The sequence below is a fragment of the Pygoscelis adeliae genome, unplaced genomic scaffold, assembly GCF_000699105.1.
Source record: "Pygoscelis adeliae isolate BGI_AS28 unplaced genomic scaffold, ASM69910v1 Scaffold86, whole genome shotgun sequence".
Lineage (NCBI taxonomy): Eukaryota > Metazoa > Chordata > Aves > Sphenisciformes > Spheniscidae > Pygoscelis > Pygoscelis adeliae.
The window spans coordinates 2,441,001-2,453,181 of record NW_008824930.1 but is presented as its reverse complement, the minus strand read 5'-3'; the positions used below and the strand labels follow the sequence as shown (position 1 = coordinate 2,453,181).

At 38.0% G+C, this 12,181-nt stretch overlaps 1 protein-coding gene across 1 annotated transcript in view; it reads right to left on the bottom strand.

The window, feature by feature from the left end:
• The window catches only part of TRIO (trio Rho guanine nucleotide exchange factor), a 183,943-nt gene that overhangs the window by 79,334 nt on the left and 92,428 nt on the right, over positions 1 to 12,181 (bottom strand). The window contains exons 26-32 of the mRNA XM_009325001.1: positions 11,497 to 11,566; positions 10,937 to 11,026; positions 8,900 to 8,992; positions 6,600 to 6,711; positions 4,328 to 4,518; positions 890 to 991; positions 23 to 165 (exon numbers count right to left, since the gene is read on the bottom strand). Of these exons, the coding sequence (XP_009323276.1) occupies positions 23 to 165; positions 890 to 991; positions 4,328 to 4,518; positions 6,600 to 6,711; positions 8,900 to 8,992; positions 10,937 to 11,026; positions 11,497 to 11,566 (801 nt within the window). The remainder of the gene's footprint in view (positions 1 to 22; positions 166 to 889; positions 992 to 4,327; positions 4,519 to 6,599; positions 6,712 to 8,899; positions 8,993 to 10,936; positions 11,027 to 11,496; positions 11,567 to 12,181) is intronic.

Sequence of the window (12,181 nt, the reverse complement as noted above, 5' to 3'; positions counted from 1 at the left end):
GATTATACTAAATACTACTTACCTTCTTCCTTTTTGTTTTGTTGTTGGTGCGGTTTTGGGGATGTGAATTGGCTCTTTCAATGCTCCTTTCAGATGAATGGTCCTTTCTTGTATCACTTCCCGGATGTGTTTGATCCAGTCCTGTTTGTTCTCTATACTGGATGCCTTTGGTAAGCAAAAGAAACAAAACCCCAACAATGGACTACTATAGCTGAGAAGATCCACAAACACAGTCAGCTAATAAACATGAAGAGGAAGGCATAAATAATGACTTTGTGAATCATTTTTAAAAACTTGAACAGAGAAAAGGAAATTCAAGCTAATTGTCTTCATTTTGAATCACCAACACTACTTTACACTTCTCAACATTATTAATATTGTTCATTTAAAAACATTTTATTTTAGATTCAGATTCCTCTTTCATAACTTGAAGGCTAAAACCCTGCATGCATCTCATGCGAGACAGGGTGGATTGACTTACTTAAAGAATTCCAGTAATAACACCTTGAACATTGGTATTTGGACTAGATGACCTTCCAACCCAAACTATTCCATGATTCTATGCCATGATTTGTCTGTGGCACATCAGTTGCAGTCAGCTAGTGGCTGAAGTCTTCAAGCTATAGAAGTCCATGGGATCAAACCTCTTCCTACTCCTGTTTGTGAAAGCAAGTTTGTTTGATCCTTCAGTAGACCACACAGATACCCCTCTGCTGTCAAGCCATGTGAGTTAGGTATACATCACATCCTTTGTACGCAAAGGAAAATTATCTGTTGGCAGCTGTCCCTCTCAAAGCAGGAAAAGTCATCACTTGTTGCCTTCCCAACAAGTATGAACAACAACTACAAGACTGAGTATAGACTGTACAAGCACATCTGCTAAAATTACCTTGAGAACAATTTTGTTGTCTGAAGTTGGTGTCCTTCCAGCCCATAGAGCAAACTTGCAGGGATCTCCTTCTACATGTTCTGTGACACCCAGTTCAGAAGTCTGGAATCAAGAAAAATGTTAGGACGACACTGCATTTTCTTCTCAGAAGCCACAAAGGGATGCTGATATTCTAAGTAATTGAGCTCTGCTATTTAAAGAGCTTTTTTACTTTCAGAAGCTTAAGTCTAACTCCTGTGATAGAAAGAATCCTTTATTTTGGTGGCAGTGGTGGGGTTTCTTCAAAAAAGGAAGAACTTCAAGCTAAACACTTTTTCCTGTAAAGTAACAATAAACAATAGCATTTATAATCTGAAATACCAAATTGCTTATTTTACATTTTTGACTTGACAATAAAAGCCTCATAACTCTAAAAGAAGGTGCTTGGTAAAAAATAAGTGTTGGCTTCTCTCCTTGTTGGTTTCCCTCAGGGAACACTCATTACTTATTGATTTTTATGTCTTCTCTCGGATAAGATATGCTTAAGAATTCTCTTGATACCTTCTAAAACTGTGATCTCTTTTCTGCCAAGAGCCTTTCCTAGTGTGTTTCCTTCCCTCTGAAACAGATGAAATAATTCAGAAATGCAGTTTCCCTGGAGAATTTTGTGGGACAACTACATTCCCAAAGACTGATTGTTAATGTTCTAATGTCAGACCTTAATAGCTAATTATCATCCAAAATGTTTTCACTTTCCAACTGGAACAACATCTCAATCATGTGAATTGGCTTCCAGTTAAACAATTCATATAGGCTCTGCTCCAAAAAAAATTACAGACGAAGAAATATAGCTCAAACCAGAAGAACCCTCACTCCAAAAGACAGCTGCTAAGCATTCTTGTATTATTAGAAGCTGTATTTTTCCCCTCATACGCATCACCACTAGCACATACACAGCTTATTACAAGAGATGTTTACACAGCTTATTACAAGAGATGTTGGATACACATTACCTGAGTAAAGGTAATTTTTTCTTGTCTCACTTGGATGCCAACTTGTTTTGTTTTGGGGTTTTTTCCCTCCTAAAAAAAACCCCAACCCAACATATCCACCCTTTCAGCTTTGTCATCTTTTTTTGGTAAAATGGACTCTTCTTCATTGAAATACTTAAAAGTCTTTGATGCGTTTTAAACTTGACTCACCAACAACTCCTATATGTGTTAAAAAGCTCGTAAAATACTTAATCCAACATTACATTATGTAACTCAAAGAAAATATACCCTACTGCACTGCCCAATATAAAGTCTGAATGGGCAAGATAGTACAGTTTTTAACATTGTTTATTTTTTAAAGCCTAGTAAATTTAGAAGTCTTGATACACTTGTGAATATTATTAATTTTACAAGGGGCAACTGAGGGGCAATGGAGTAGAGGTCTGTACAGTAAGGAGTGGCAAAGCTGACATACGTTGTTCACTGTCCCTTTCAATACTGGTAGGCATCAAGTGAAACCAGTGGGAGGGAGTCAGGTTCAAAACCCAACACATGGAGGTTGGCCTGTGCCCAATATGTAGTTGACCAATACAACTCTTTTCCAGAGGACGCTGTAAATGCTAAAAGTCTGCATGAGGTCCAAGGACCAGCTCACAGAAGAGAAATCCATTGCGGGTTATCGAATGCATAGAAACCACATTCAGGTGAGGAAGCCCCTGAACTTCCAGTTACTGGTGACTGGGAGAGTATTCTGGCAAAGTAACACCTGCTTGCCTTGTTCCCATAGCCCTCCTTAGGCATTTGCTTTTGGACACTTTATCTCTTGCCAAAGGAGTTCATTAACACATTCTTCCACTAAAACAAGTCATGCCATTGAGTATCCTGTGCTGGAGAAACCATGATGGTCATCATGCCCGAAGTAAAGTGAAGGACCTCACTTTTGTAACACCACCTTCCAGAGGCAGGAGACAGGATAATGTGCAAAAAGGATCTTTAGCTCAAATCAACACGCATGCTTTCAACATCTGTATGAATGCCTTTTCTACAGATCAAACTTAAGAATTGCTATAATAGTAAGCTGCACTACAGGATATTTTGCCAAATAGAATATGAAGACAAAAAGATAGGCTTGTATTTTAAACATGAGGCACAATGATTTCCAGCAACTTCTCTAGGACCCAAGGCTATTACTAAATTCTTGCCAGAGGAACTGACACGACAAGCTTACAGGACCCATTTTTCAGCTCTGTCTCCCCTACCACATAATGCCTTGGCAGCTGATGTTACCCTCCAGTACACCAGAAGTTTTTTGTATTTCAAGTTCTTGAGAGCACCAAAGAAAGGTGTGATCAACAAAACAGCTGCAGCTGTGTTACCTGCTAGCTACCTTATATCAGGAAGGAGAGCAAGTGTTGGAAATGAAGTGACAGAATATGCAAAGTAAGATAGGAAAAAAAAGAGTTTTTTTGAACCAACCTGCTTTACCAGTCTGGACACAGAGGTGGGAAGGGGGAAAAGAATGAAGGAAAAGGAGCTGAAGCAGGGAGAAAAGGCTCAGTATTTATACCATCTAGACTTAGTCATATATCCCAATAGGATCAACAGAAGAATAATGTCTTTTAGAGCGTGATTCTGAGAAGTAATTTCAAGTACTTGTTCTAAACTGTCTAGAAGAAAAGCTAATCTTCCCTCCAACAGATGCAGAGCAAGCCATGGGAGGCTGTCTTCTCACTTGGCTACCTAAATTTATGGAGTGTGAATACTGCTCTCACCAAAGCCATCCAATGAGACAGGAAGGGAAGCATATGAATTCCCGGGTCACATTTTGTAAAGCATACAAGCTACAGACAAGGAAAGAAAGAGCGGATTTTTTTTTTTTAAATGGGGAGAAAAACATTTCCATCTTTACATCCTTTCAGTAGACCATAAAAGATATCATTTTATTTACAAAATATTATTGTAAGACTACTAGTCTCAGTAGACATTCTGGAATGAACTTTTCCGTAACAAGTGGAATTCTTGCCTTTCCAGATCAGGATGTGCAGAATATCCACCAAAATGAATCCTTAACATGGATATTACTACAACAGCAATAGTAAACAAGCAAGATGAAGGCAGCTTGTCAACTCCTTCTATCCTTCTGCTTTATACAAACGAGCCTTAAAGAACCAGCAATCACACACACAGTTAACACAAAATCAGTCCAGTCCAGTCTTGATTTTCCTTTGTCCTGACACACCAAGATTGACATGTAGCCTTCAGTAGTTGCTTTCAGCCTACTCTTTCTCCTCAGAAGCATGACAAAGCAGCAACCTTATAAGATTCAGTCTACACATTCCAAGGCTGTTCTGTCAGTGCACTATAATAGTTGTTCAAGTTCTTCAGGCACATTTAAATCATCTGAGCTTAGTCACAGTCTAATCTAGACAATTTTTTTAAATATGATCACTTGTTCTCCCATACTTACGAACAGTTTACTCTTGTAAATGTACTTGCTCCTTCCACTGGAGTCCTTTACTTCTTTACTGAAAACCAAGGACATCTCAAAAAGGAAAAGGTGCCTCTCTCTTCCCTTTCGAATTAGAGTTTTGGGGTCCCACACTTGGAAGGATTCTTGAAGGATGAGCTCTCCCTGAGATTCTATATTTTCATCAAAGCCTAAAAACCCAGGGAGAGGAAAGGTTCACCATGAAAAGTTGATAATATGAGGAAATTAAAAAGCACAGCTTCTGTTTATTAAGCGATCTGATTTTTTTTTTCCAAATACAGCTTGCAAAAGATGGGATTCCAAGGAAGCAATACTAAAAGCAAGACTTGATTTCAACATTGCAATATTCTACATGTAACTGTAGCTCAAGTCTATGTCTACGTTTAGAGATCCAACTGTTAAGAAGTTTATCAACTCTTCTGGCAGTATTTCACCAACAAATATCAGATCTCTCTATGTCAGCTTCTGGTAACCTCTTCCGTGATGAAAATGATTTCCCTTATAAGCTTTCTGCGACTGTAGAAAGTGAGCAACTTGCAAGGACACAGAGAGCACATCAGGTTGTTCTGACTTCGGCAAGCTCCCAAGTGCCACCTTTTCTGGTGGTACACCCTCCCTACCACGTATGCAATGAGCACGCAAACATGTTCCAATAGAGGATGAAAAAAGATGGCAGCCTGGAGCTGTTGACATGTGATCAGCCTGCCATTGAGTCACTCCAACACTGATCCACAATAAAGAAATAAGCAGCTGGATTACTTATCTTGAGACATAATGTAAAGATGAAGACTGAGAATATCAACAATTTTACTTCCATTATAGTGGTACAGTGTTCTCCCAGTTTAATACACAGCTTTAGAGTTGCAGGATAACAGACATTAGTCTACCATACTCTTCTGAGTGGTATTAAACTGCATTTTAAATACATACTGCTTGCCAATATTCTCTGAACAGAAGAGCACCATCGTTCTCAAGAAAACAACAGTTCTCACTGTTCTAAACAGGGCAACAGTATGGAAAGCATCAGAGGCAAGCCGCATCAGGATGTTCATTCAAAATCCTCCAGAGACATAAAGAGGAAATGTGCTCACTCACTATTTTTTGTCTAACATGGGATGACTCAGTGATACACACATGATTTGTTATAAAACCAACTTATGTAAAAGATTAGGATATTCTCCAGAGTCACACTCCCAGTGTTAAAAGATTATTACCAATGCTGGTCAGCATTTATACTAACACCATCTCCTGAACAAAGCATTTGGAACTGATCCTGCAAACTGACCAGCATTGCTATTGTTTAAAATCAGGGAAGGAAGGTGATTTTGAGCATTCACATGATCAAGGATCACATGTCAAACCAAGATGATTTTTATAGTAACTTGCATGATACTGGAAATTCCATGACAAGCTCCATTTTACTACTAGAAGGCAGAGAGGAGGAAAAGGAATATTGACTAAAAGCACCTATAAGTCTTTATTCAGCAGCTGCAAGGTAAGGCAGCTCTGCTTTTATCTCAAAAAATTTAAATGCCAAAGAAAAACACCTTTATTACTAAATGTATGATGGCACCATCATACATGATAATGTGCCAATTACAAAACAGATTTTGGCAGAAAGTTGTTCTAAGCACATAGAAGCAATTACATCCAACCTCCACTGTCTGCCATGAACATGATTATGCTATTCTGGCTAAGGCTCAGGCTAAATTGGCTTATGCTGACATTTTACTGCCAGAATAGACATCTCATTTCAACCAGAAGTCTGTTATGGAACAGGCAGCAAACAGATGTGAAAACGACAAACTTCTTGGAGGCAATTATTTGATATATAAATCAGCAAAATCACCTCTAATACACTTATGCTCCTCATATAAAGAAGCCAAGGATACTGGTTGGAAAATGTAGCCGAAGCTATTGTATCTGACCATTCACCTATTACATTTTAGGTGAGTAGTGGAAAACTTTGTTAGCCTACGTATTTTTCAAACCTGCAGTGGCAGAGCTATAGATCAGGATGAAAGAACATTTGAAAAATTAACAAAACTGTCCAGCTGTCTGTCACAATTCGTTTTCCTAAATAAGTTTGCATTTTATATACCTCCAAATAAAAGGTATATAAAATACAAACACAGAGATAAGAAAATGTTCCCATTCTTCAGATCTTCTCAACATACAGCAATATAAAAAGTTATTAAACAAAGTTAACCTACAGCATATGGCTGAATCGGAAAGCCAGTTTGAATCCTACCTTCCAGCATGCTGAGGTGCATGGCATCATTGGCTCGCTTTGGCACACTAAGCATCACCTCCAGGCCATCCTTAATCTCACCTTTACCTTCTTCACAGCACGTGAGCAGCTCCTGCAAAAGACAAGCAGACATGAGTACTCTCTATCATGTATTTCTACACTAATATGATAGACAACCAAATACTACTTCTAACAAGCAAAGAATCATTTTTGGCACGTAAAATCTTTTTGAACTTCTTACTCTGCCAGTGACATGACAGCATACTTTGTATTTATCATGAGCTCTTCAGGGACCAGCCCAAGCTTTCAGTTAACCACCTCTAATTTAAACAAGATCATCTGCATAATAAGAAATCTTTAAAAGGTAGATTAAGGACAAGATTTTTTCTGATAAGCAGAGAGACAGCTATCAGATGCAGTGCTACATCAACACCCAGAACAACACAGCTGCCAAGTCATGAAGATGGTGGAAAGCAGACAGCACAAAAGAGCTGCCCCCCCCATGTCAATCTTTGCTCCACTGCACCAAAGACCTGCTCTGTACTACTGCTGATCGGAGGATTTACATTGTTTCATTTCAAGTATTCAATGAATTACTCTATTCTGTGTTCACACAGTTAAAAGCATCCTACAGACACAACTTTTGAATACAAACAAGCATTAACTAATGGACAGAAGTTCGAGAATGGAATATGCTGAAACGTTGTAGTGGAATTTAGGGCGATGAAGTTCCCTGCCCATTCAACATCCCACAGATATTAACATAACAGCACCTGAGCTGATACTCAAATTCCCTCACATCCTTTGAGCATTTGAACAGCATCAAGATAAAATGTAACTTATGTAACCAAAAGGGCATATTATGTTCCTTCCATTATCCAAAAGGCCCACTTAATTCATTCCCTCAGGTTAAATTCCCTTTTCCTTTTTAAAGAGAAAGCCAGGTGATTCCTACTATTATCATCATTACACTATTTTTATTTAACTGCCAATACCACCATCACAGAAAACCACTACATCATCACACTTAAATTTTGCATGACAACTCCACAGAAAAGTGAGTGTAACTAAATATCCTCCAGGAGGCACAGAAGATGAGCAGCTTCAATACCATTTGGAAAAATAAGCAGAACTTCTAGAACTGTAAAATGTTTCAGCCACCATTCAAGTTTTGGACTCTCCATCTTTACATGTTTTACATCTCTTTTCTTATAGGAGAGAAAAAAAAAAGAAAACGAAAACCCAGCAACTACCACATAAATCCATTTTACTATGCAGCAAAGCCATCTGGCTCTGCAAAGACTGGTGAAACTGATCTGTCCCATCACTTCAATAATGTATCGGCTAAGGCATATTTAGATTTTTAAAAAATAATTCTTGCAATCAATACCCAAAAAATTCTGAAACAGCACAGCCTAGAGTCTTTCTGTAAGTTGTAACTTAATCAAGTTCCACCCTTTTGCAAGGTGAGAACAGACAATATGTTTTGGTTAAAAATGACAGACTTGTTTCCATCCAACTTGACCTGCAATAGCCTGCAACGTTTTTCAGAAATTTTAAAAACAATCATCCATGGCAGTTCTCAAGTAGAAAGGGGAGACACAGATCAGTTACAGTGCTTTCGTAGGCAGCTGTTACAAAACAAGCAATGCCACCTAACAGAGACCCAGCACAGTTCAAGAACACTGCTGCTCAGTCAAAAAGGTATCTGCCCACTGAGTGAAAGCTCTAACTACAGGTTTCCAAAAGTTTTGTTTATTTTAACAGCTACTATTTACTTGACATTTCCAGGCAACGTTACAAGTAAGAACTGTTTGTGCAACAGCTCTACAGGTACTCAGTGTGTGTGTACATATACACATATATATTTTCATATTTTATAGATATATTATAGTTGTAAATATTAAAAAAATATAAAAAAGTTACATATTTTACAGTACTTAATACCGTAAACATAGCTAATGGCTTGCCAAAATTTGTTGCAGAAACCATTACAGAAGTGCGTTTGTCTATATAGCCATGAATTACTTTTTCACTCTGGAAATGCAAATTACATTTTCTAAGTAAACATTAGTAGAGAGGTATCTTTTTTGATTTACAGGAATCTGGACAAAATGTTGCTTATTTATGCTGTCTTTCATTTTCAGTGGTCTCCTAAAAAATATCACAGCAATATTTGAGGCTGCCCAGGATGCTGTAGTCTCAGAGTGCAGAGTGAAAAAAGCCCTCCTGATTTCAGCAAGAGCTTTGCCTTCTTAAGAACAGCAGAATCAGATGAAGAACTTTGAATTAATACTGACCTTTAAAAGAAGCTGATATTTTGTTATCCTTTGGACAGGTTTGATAAGGTAAGAGGAGATAGAGTTGGCCAGTCCATGTCGTTGTTGTATCTCCTACATGAAAAACACATTTGAGGACTGTGAGCACCAACACTCAGATATAGACTGCTTTGAGGGCTATGAATAATATACATTAACTACAAATTCTATTTTAGCAAGGAGAAATAAAAAAAAGACAGGATGACAAGATATTCCAGCCACAGCAAATGGTTATGTTGTGCATCTGCCTGCTCACTTTGTATAAGCAAAAGATTATTACCTCCAAGGGTACCTGTGAAGCATTTCAACAAACCTAAATACAACTAGCAACGATTAGGGATATCGAACACGTGGCAATGACTTTTTTTAAAAATTAAAATCTGTATTTCTTTTGTTATTCGCAAGAGAGAAAGGAAAACAAACTTCAGTGTTCTGGGGAACAGCCAGGACTATCACAGGAAGGCTGAGGTTGAGGTTTCTTAGCATCACCTGCCAGTTTAACAGTTAATAGTCACAGAAAGCATTTTCCCCCACAAGGGGGAGCACGAAGTAACATTTTCTAACTAAAGGAAAACAGTTACCAAACACTTAAAAAGAACGCAGCCACTTACAAACAAAAAAAGAATGACCTCCACAAAGCTAAAGGAGGAAAACAGAATTAGATGATAATTAGATGGGATAATTACAGATTTCAAGTACTGATCATGGTTGAACTTCATGGCCAGTGTTTGCCATTTATCACAGTATCAGCTATATTTTAACCACACAATTTCAAACAGCAAGTTATGCACCGCAGCTATGTGCTTTCTAACCATGATTACAGTATCAGAAATTCCCAAGATGGGATACACACGACATTTGCACATGGTCCAGTGGTGGACAATGGAAGCTCTTGAAGTTACCTGTGCATAGAATTAGGTCTTCACACTTCTAATCCACTTCAGTGGATTAGGGGATGGAGAGCTCTGGATACGCCAGTTAAGACAGAGGGATCAAAGGAGGTGGTAGCAAGAACATATTCCTAATATAGTTTTATCAGAACCCTTTGTTTAAAATAGTATTTACTAAATTTTATTTGAAATTTTTTTGTCACATCTGCCCGATTTCCTGTAACTTATCTGCTCTTCTTCAAGCACTGAAAACTTAACAGAGGCTTCACAGAAAGGCTTTACCTTACAATGTTTAGAATCCCCATCTCCGCAGTGATAGATTTTTGAAATTAACCCCAAGAGCTTCAGGGATTTGTGGTTTGTTTGTTTTTTATTATGTCCTTCCCTCTACTTCTACAAACAATTCTAAAAAAATTTGTGGTGTCACTACACAGCTGGTGGCTCAGCACAGTGGAGCAGGAAGCAAAAAGGGGTAGAGAGCACTGTAATTGAATCATCTGTAAATGCACGTTCAACCAAAGCACCCCAGCAAATGCACAAATTCCTTCAGCATGGCCGAAATTCCCCAGCTAGTGCAGTTCCCTAAAACCTCAAAACAGCTGCTACCTTTTGGTCCTTTCTTAAGCGGAATATTACATGTAGACCAAGTAACCTAGGAACTGAATGAGCAAGGTGGGTGCTTTAGCAGCTCTGAACAATGCCAGTCAACTGAATTACTGCTACATTCGATTACAATTTAAAGGTGCTCCAACAAATTTAACACAGATTTCCACCTTCATTACATACAATGCAAACTAAGCACATCAAAATGCTAAGATTTGCAGAATGTGCTTGTGAGAGCTGAAGATTCATGTCTCAGCTGTTGCTGCCTGAACCTGCTTCCAGTTCTGAACTACTCTGATATGCGACAGCAACTTTTTACATTTGATTTGTCAGCTTTATGTGACCAACAGAGTAATATAAGTTAACCATGTGAGATATATGATTGATTTTCTTAAGCTGACACTAAATTGCAGCATTAGTACCAGGAAACTTGCATTTTCTTAAGAAATTAGGCACTCAGCATAACTGCAAGTACATGATTCAAACTGCCAAGGCATACTTTTAAAGATGGACACATAGTACTTACATCAAAGTATGCTCCTGCATGTTCCAATATCAGCTGGGTAGAATCTGGCTTATTTTTACAGTAAGTAACGTACATTTGGAATTTGTCTGCCTGCAGAACAAAATGCAAATTTACACAGGTTATCAGAGAGCATGATTTCTGTCTCAATTAGTTTTTACACAGTTATCGGAGAGCATATCACTCTCTCAAGAAATTATACTATACAGAATTATTTTCCCGTTCAAACTGGCAGCATAAGGAAATACATCAGGCAAGTAAGACTGAAAACAATAGCAACATATGTGAAAGTAAATTACTTGTAGCTAAGACAAAGATACCAAACCAAACCTGAACACAGGTTTGGCAACTTGCATAACTTCAAGAGCAGCTAAGCATTGGCATCTGACAGCAGTGCCTTCTTTTTTTTTCCCAGTTAAAGATACACACATTTTTACTCAAATTTGAAGGAAGAGGTACTTTTAAAAATTTTACAAATTAAAAAGGGACCTGAGAGCAAGAATCCACCCCTTCATGCTTCCTATCTCCCTTGTTACTTCTAAACGTAAGTTTGACTTCATTACCCATGTGACGAAGCAGTGTCCAACGTCTTCCGGTAACTGTTCATATTTTTCCAGCTCCTTGAGGAATATACTATGGGTAAAAAAGAAACATAAGGCACATGAAACATCTTCATTACAGCAGCTGATATTGATCTATTGTCTGTGAATAAAGGTGGTTAGAAAACTTGCTGTAATTCATACCAACAGCATGAGTTAAAGATAACAGGAATGGATAAAGATGTGTAATAAAGAACTAGTACAAAATGTAATTCAATACAAATTCTGATGTGAAGATCAGAAATTGATCCAGCAGACACGCAGTGAACACATAAGAGTACATAAATTTAATAACTGCTGCTGTTCTCCATCAAGAAGGTTTCCTACTGTTTCAGTTTCAAGAAAAGTTTATCCTTCATCTCAGGAGAAAACGCAGGTGACTTGCCTTTTGGATACTCAAGTTAACATAAAGAATACAAAGGAATGTAAAATCAGGTTCTGGAATATGCTAGGTATATTGTATTACTTAAAAGAATCATAACCCAATACAAACACCAATGAATTAACAAAGCAGAAGATTCAGAACAAGACTTCTGTATACACATCTGCCTAGGAACCATTCCACTCAGAAGAAACGTAACGGACAATCCACTTTCATGCTCCATACTCAAGTAAATGTAACAATGGTGGGGCATCTCCACAGAAGCTT